At 37.2% G+C, this 7927-nt stretch overlaps 1 protein-coding gene across 6 annotated transcripts in view; it reads right to left on the reverse strand.

The window, feature by feature from the left end:
- Positions 1-7927, reverse strand: part of Tut4 (terminal uridylyl transferase 4) — a 101813-nt gene that overhangs the window by 71510 nt on the left and 22376 nt on the right. For all 6 annotated transcript variants that reach the window (XM_028785314.1, XM_028785305.1, XM_028785296.1 and 3 more), the window contains 2 exons: positions 7041-7204; positions 1351-1467 (listed from right to left, as the gene is read on the reverse strand). In XM_028785314.1, the coding sequence (XP_028641147.1) occupies positions 1351-1467; positions 7041-7204 (281 nt within the window). The remainder of the gene's footprint in view (positions 1-1350; positions 1468-7040; positions 7205-7927) is intronic.

Here is a 7927-nt window from a genome sequence, read left to right on the forward strand (position 1 = left end):
AAGCCAGCCAGTGGTAGTGCACGCTTTTAATCCCAGCCCTTATGAACTCTATGAGTTCAAAGCCAGCCTAGTCTACAGAAGATGTTCTAGGACAGCTGGAGCTACACAAAAAGAACTCCTGACTAGGGAAAAGAAAGGAAAAAAAAGTGTTTCGAACATGGTAGTACATACACTCTTTAATCCTAGTTCTCAGGAAGTGAGTTATGCCAATCTCTGAGGTGAAGCCAACCTGGTCAACGTAACTACATAACCCTCTCTCAAACAAAGACTTTTAGGGGGCAAAAGAGGTGGCTTAGTGGGTAAAGGAACTTGCCACCAATCTTGAGAATCTGAGTTTAATCCCAGAATCCATATGATAGGACAAGACTGATTCCTCAAAGTTGTCCTCTGACATGTATACTATGGCATTTGTGCCCATGTGCACAAAATAAATTATAATAAAAGTTAAAGAATTCTCAAAATAAAGATGTCTTTGAGGGCTGGAAAGAAAGCTTGGTGAGCAACTATGAGGACCTGAATTCAGCTCCCAACACCCATCTGAAAAGTCAGGCATGGAGTCAACAATGGAGAGAGAAAGAATAAGACTTCCTGGCCTGCAGCCTAGCTCCAGGTTGAGACCATACCTCAAAGGAATAAGGTAGAGACTGACAGAGCAGGATATCTGTGACAAGTTTTCCCATGACCTCAGTAGGTTCATCAACATCCCCATACATACACACAGTCGTTTAATAAATCCCAATTCTGCTTTAGACTGATTGTCCTGGAATTCCTTTTTGAATTAAAGCCAAAGATCCAGTTTGACCTGAGCGATCAATGTCCCTAAATGTTAAGGGAACTCCTCAGGCTACTGCAGGTGGCAGTATGGAGCTGTGCCTGCTCTCTGCTGCTGCTGTTGCAATGATAGACAAACTAACACAGATTTAATTTTATGACTCAGTTTTCTTTAGCATGATTAAACTGGTTCCTAGAAGGTTCCTTCTAAACATAGGAGATAAAGAAATTATTCACAGCTTTCAAAGCTACCACTTTAGTTACTTATTTTTTTGTTTTGTTTTGTTTTGTTTTGTTTTGTTTTGTTTTGTTTCAAGACAGGGTTTCTCTGTGTAGCCCTGGCTGTCCTGGAACTCATCCTATAGACCAGGCTAGCCTCGAACTCTCGAACTCAGAAATCCGCATGCCTCTGCTTCCCAAGTGCTGGGATTAAAGGCATGCGCCACCACCGCCCGGCCACTTTAGTTACTTATATAAGACTCAAATAATACTTCTTTATTAAGTTCATAGGTTTGAAAACTGCCTAATACACTTTCACAATTCAAATACTGAAGATCATTTTTAAAAGAAGTAACTTACCAAAATATTTTTCTTATGTCGTTTTTCTTTTATATGTTTATGCGCTCCTTGGATGTTTTCAATGTGAATTAAGCAAAGCTTGCATAGATAACGGCAATTGGTATATTCTGGCGATCGCTAAAGAAACAAGTTTAAAAACACACCTTTTCAGTAATCAAAGGATTGACAGACTAGGTAAGTGAACAATGAGATTAACAGACTGGAAAAGGCACTGAGGAGCTCCTATGAAGCTCAGTTGTAGAACACATACCTAGCACGTGCTAGGACTTAGGGTTAGATACCCACTAGCACCACAAGAAAAAAAAACAAGTAAGCACTGCAAGAAGAAATGTTTTTTGTTGTTGTTGTTGTTGTTGTTGTTTTTCTTTTGGTTTTTCGAGACAGGGTTTCTCTGTGTAGTCCTGGCTGTCTGGCTGTCCTGGAACTCATTCTGTAGACCAGGCTGGCCTCGAACTCAGAAATCCGCCTGCCTCTGCCTCCCAAGTGCTGGGATTAAAGGCATCCGCCACCACTGCCTAGCTAGAAAAAATGTTTTAATAAGTAACCAGAACTAATACACTCAAGAGATAGTTAACCTTTTCAAAACATTAAATATTAACTTCAAACAGTATCACAAAAAATGCTAAATAGGCTTACTACTTATCTAATAGCATCTTGCTCCTTAAATCTTATTCCCATGTTGTCCTCAAAATCAATTTCAAACTTAACTTTTGGTCTTTCTGAGTACTCTGAAAAATAAAATGTACCCTTATGTTGACATTTGAAATCAATGGATCACAATATTGAAGACAATGTCAAAGGCCGAGTTCTAAAAATGTTCCAATCAATCACAGGATCATGAGAATAAACAGATATTCTCTTGAGGTAAATACTCTGAAGGAACAACAATTTGGTCATGTTAAAATACAAGTCACAGTACTTCACTCAGAATTTTGTTCTCTCAAAATAATAAACTAAGTATAATTATTAAGTGGTTGAAGGTACCAGACACTATGCCAAATGCTTCATATATAAATTGTCATTTTAATTTTTAATAATCGCCAGGCAGTGTTGGCGCATGCCTTTAATCCCAGCGCTTGGGAGGCAGAGGCAGGTGGATTTCTGAGTTTGAGGCCAGCCTGGTCTACAGAGTGAGTTCCAGGACAGCCAGGGCTACACAGAGAAACCCTGTCTCAAAAAAAAAAAAAAAAAAAAATCTTAATCCATTAAGATTAATATTTTTATTTTATAAATATAAAATATTTTATAGATATAAAAACTATGGAGCTTGGGAGTCCACACCAATTCAATAGTACTGAGGACATAATGTATTTCAGTTCATATGTATCTAAGTCCAAAGTCAACACTCTTTTACGATAAAAATAAAAACAAAACACCTATATGCATTAAGTAAAAAGAAAGCTTTAAAATGCTAATTTTAAATCACTGTTTCTATTGTCTTACACTAAAATTTCAGTAATATTTAGCATTTTATTTCAGACTAATCTTCAATATTTAGTGGGACTCCTGACAAAAGGGTTTTCTAATCTGGGAATATATATATTCTTTTTGGAGGAGGGGTAAAGATTTACTTATTTATTTTATACATGAGTACATTGTAGCTGTCTTCAGATACACCAGAAGAGGCATCAGATCCCATTACAGATGGTTGGGAGCCACCATGTGGTTGCAGGGAATTGAACTCAGGACCTCTGGAAGAGCACTGAGTCATTTCTCCAATATATATTCTTTTAAAAAAGATTTTATTTATTCATATTTCACGTGTGTTAGAATTTGGCTTACAAGTATTTAAGTGCACCACATGTGTATGGTGGCCCCAGAAGACAGTGTCAAGATCCTCTATAACTAAAGTTACAGGACATTGTGAGCCACAACGTGGGTACTAAGAACTGAACTCAGGTCCTCTGTAAGAATAGCAAATGCTCTTAAAACACTAAGCCATCCCTCCATCCTCAATAAATGATATCCTTTAAATAAGAAACCTGCATCAAATTTAGAAACAGTCTTCCTACCATAGACTACTAGTAACAAATGTCAACATTTATAAAGTACTATTAACTTTTAAGACTGTCAAGGTTGCCGGACAGTGGTGGCACACGCCTTTGATCCCAGCACTTGGGAGGCAGAGGCAGGTGGATTTCTGAGTTCGAGGCCAGCCTGGTCTACAGAGTGAGTTTCAGGACAGCCAGGACTATACATAGAAACCCTGTCTCAAAAAAAACAAAACCAAAAAAAAAAAGACTGTCAAGGTTCTCCATGTTACTGACAAAAGGATTTAAACCTCAAGCATTAAACTATTTCCCAGAGGCAACAAGCAAATATACAACTCTAATCTTTATTTTAAAAGAGCCATTTGTTTTCTAAGACAGGAAAGAAAGACTGATTCACAGTCATTAGCATACAGCAATAATACAGAAACGATGTAACAAAAATGGCAGAGTAATAAAAAGAGCTGAATTTGGGAAATGAAATTATATATACCTAATACCTAATAAAGCAACGAATATAGATGAGATCACTGAGGGAGTCATGAAATCTGTGATTAAAATGCTAGTGGATGGGCCATGTCTAGATTCTTTTAGTGAGGCAGGGAAAACCCAACTTCAGACAAAAACACTGAGTGAGAAGGAAGAATACAAGGATGTTATTTCATCTGATTTTAGAATAAATATCACAGAGACCTACTTCTATGTCTATATTTATGTAACAAACAACAATTTTAAATGAATATAGAATAGCTAATCTTTACTATATACTAGATTTTTTGTCAAAAACTTTACATTATCCTATCTAACACAACAGTTCTAAGAACTAGGTGGTATGTATGTATGTTCACACACATGTATCTGGGCAAACTCAGCTATTACTCCTCACCTTCTATCTTATTTGAGGCAGGGTCTCTTATTCACTACCATGTCTACTAAACTAGCTGATTTGTGAGCTTCTGGATATTCTACTGTTCTCATCAGCTGAGAATACAGACACATACTACCACATCTAGTTTAACGAGAATTTAGCAGACCTAAACTCTAATCCTTATGTTAGTATGGTAGTCACTCTATCCACTGAGCCACTCTTATCATGGTTGCGAGCCACCATGTGGTTGCTGGGAATTAACTCAGGACCTCTGGAAGAGCAGCAGCCAGGGTTCCTAATCTCTCAGCCATCTCTCCAGCCTATCCACTCTATCCACCATCATCCTGGTCCTACGAAGGTGTTATTTTTACCACCCTCATTTTACTGATGAAGAAACTGATGTATAGAAATGGGGCTGGAGAGATGACTCACAGATTAAGAACACTGGCTGCTCTTCAGAAAACTCGGGTTCAATTTCCAACACCCACATGGCAGCTCAAAACTATCTTTTTTAACTCCAGTTTCAGGGGATCTGATATCCTCTCCCAGCCTCTGCAGACACCAGGCACCTACATGATGCACAGACACACACACACATGCAGACAAAATACCTATTATACACATTAAGTAAAAAAAGGGGGCAAAAAAAATCTTTTAAAAAGGGTTAAATAGGGAGCTGGAGAGATGGCTGAGAGATTAGGAACACTGGCTGCTCTTCCAGAGGTCCTGAGTTCAATTCCCAGCAACCACATGGTGGCTCACAACCATCTATAGTGGGATCTGGTGCCCTCTTCTGACCTGCAGGCATATATGCAGGCAGAACAGTGTATATATAATAAACAAATCTTTAAAAATAAAAGGGGGAGGGGAGTTAAGGAGCGTATCTTTACCTACCAGTAAGTGACAGCGGTAAACTAGATGACTCCAAAATCCATGTGCTTTACTAATATGCACACTAACTCTAATTATGGACCAACTGCTATACAGTAATAAAATACCAAACGGGACAAAAGTGTTCTCACAAGGATTTTTTTCATCAACCTAGGTATTTTGTTTTTCTAAACTATATAAACTCATACTATTACTTTTATCTCTTTCTTATTTGAGAGTAATGACCTATCTTTTTGTATACATATTTATGAACATCTTAAGTATGTATTTCTTTGTAGTTGGATTTTTAATTTTTCTATATATATATATCTAGTGGCATTTTCATTGCTTAACCTATGAACATGTTTCCAGGTTAAGAAATTAATTAGCATTACACATGTAGACACAAAACACCAAAAGAATAGTTTCTAATTTATAACCGTCAGTAAAAGTAAGAAAAAGAACTTAGCAATATGTATAATAAAGTAGTATTTAATAATTTATTTTCATCCATCCGAATAATTGAATAAATTATGGGAGACGGACTAAATCTAAGGCCTTTTGCTTGCTAGGCAAATGCTTTGCTAATGAACTACATTTCCATCTAGACTTTTAACTTCTAATGAAAAGTTACATGCCATTTTTAGTCAATATATTCCTAATGTCTGGCACAGTTGCTAGTACATAACAAGCATTCCATACTTACTAAAAGAGGGAGTAAATCATCAGTCAACAACTTATTTTATATGAACCAAAGTAGCACTTCAGTAAATATTTTAAGCTTTGGAAAATAGTAAACATAGGGAATGAAGAGATGAGTCAGTAGTTAAGAGTGTGTACTGCTCTTCCAGAAGACCCAAGTTAGTTCCCGGAACCCATATAAGGCATGTCACAACCATGTGTAACTCTGGCTCCATCTGATGCCCTCTTCTGGCTTCCAAGGGTACCTACACTCACATGCACATATCTCATACAAATCATACACACATACAAGAAATTAGTTCAAATAAATATTTTTTTAAAAATAAGAAAAACAGTAAATACTAGGAAGGCATGGTCATTCATTCATATAATCACAATATTCAGGAGCCTATGAGGTACAGCCTAGGCTACAGTCATAAAAGGGAAACAATAGGGAATAGAAGGGAAGGAAGAAGCAAAGGAAAAGGAGAAGCAGAACTAAGAAAAAGAAAAGCGTGGCTGGAGAGATGGCTCAGCAGTTAAGAGCACTGACTGCTCTTCCAGAGGTCCTGAGTTCAATTCCTAGCACATGGTGGCTCACAACCATTTGTAATGAGATCTGATGCCCTCTTCTGGTGTGTCTGAAGACAGCTACAGTGTACTCATATATGTAAAATAAATAAATCTTTTAAAGAAAAAAAAAAGAAAGAAAATAAAAGAGAAAGAAAAGGCGAAAGAAAGAAAACAGTAAATATTTTAAGCAGGCCAAATGGTCTCCAGTCAACTTTGCCATCACAGCGAGGAAACAGCCATAGATAATATATAAAGAAAATGAGCACAGCTGTGTCCCAGTAAATATTTACAAAAAAGGGAGGTGAAATATATCTTGCCATATTCAATCAAAACAAGAGAGACAGACCATAGTTTGCTAAAGCCTATAATAAATAAAAGTCAACTTATGCCAGGCATGATGGCATGCCTTTAATCTCAGCACTCAGGAGGCAGAGGTAGACAGAGCTCATAGCCAGCCTGATCTACACAGTGAGTTCCAGACCAGCCAAGACTACACAATAAGACTGTCTCTCAAAAACAAACAAACAAACAAACAAACAAACAAACAACGAGGTGATTTTATAAGTGCCCTGGCTGAATGGGGGTAGAGGGCTGAAGAGACCAGAATACTACGTGTCTCATTAATAAAAGTGACACAGAGTGTTGTTACATTCTAGAAAAAGTTATAAAGCATATATTTCTCCCTCAATAACTAACATAGTATAGCATACTTTTTCAAGTCGAAAGATGTGATCTCTTTCTAGACGTTCTTCTGCTTGTTTCAAGCCTAGCTTCTGCTCAGGTGTCAAAGCAGATTCATCTATCACAGTGGCATTTTCTAAATAGTCCATCTCAGAAGAGTTTTCTTTGTTAGATTCCTCACTCTTCATTTTACCTACAAAAGAAGCAATCAGTTATCATTAAATAAATTATCATCATTAAAAATTATAAAACAATAAACATTTAACTATGGGAGTAAATTCGTTCTGTATACATTAGGTTGTACACACTGGTAGTTTATGTTAAATACATATATCAGATATATGCATGGTGAGCTCATGAGATGGTTGAGATGACTTAGCCAGGCTACTAAGCCTGATGACCTAAGTTCAATCCCAGGATTCATATCCACATATGTGTGCCATGTGCACACCCATACATAAAATAAGTGAATAAATGTAATCTTTTTAAAAAGCAGTGCTAGCCAAGTGGTGGTGGTAAACACCTTTAATCCCAGTACTCAGGAGATAAAGGTAGATAGATCCCGGTGAGCTCGAGGATAGCCTGGTCTTCAGATCAAGTTCCAGGACATCTAGCTCTACACAGAGAAACCCTGTCTTAAAAAGAAACAAAAACAACAACAAAAAAGAGATGCTAGGGGACTGCAGAGATTGATGGCTTAGCAGTTAAGCACATTGGTGGTAGGCAAGCATGATAGTATCCCCCTTTAATCTCAGCACTGGGTAGGTAGAGGCAGACAGAGCTCTCTGACTTCAAATCCAATTTGGACTACACAGTGAGTCACTGAACAGCCAGAGCTACATAGAGAGACCCTGTCAAGGAAAAAAGTAAAAATAAAATAAAATAAAATAAAATAAAATAAAATAAAATAAAATAA

Source organism: Grammomys surdaster, unplaced genomic scaffold (genome assembly GCF_004785775.1).
Source record: "Grammomys surdaster isolate TR1022 unplaced genomic scaffold, NIH_TR_1.0 100, whole genome shotgun sequence".
In the NCBI taxonomy this organism is placed as follows: domain Eukaryota; kingdom Metazoa; phylum Chordata; class Mammalia; order Rodentia; family Muridae; genus Grammomys; species Grammomys surdaster.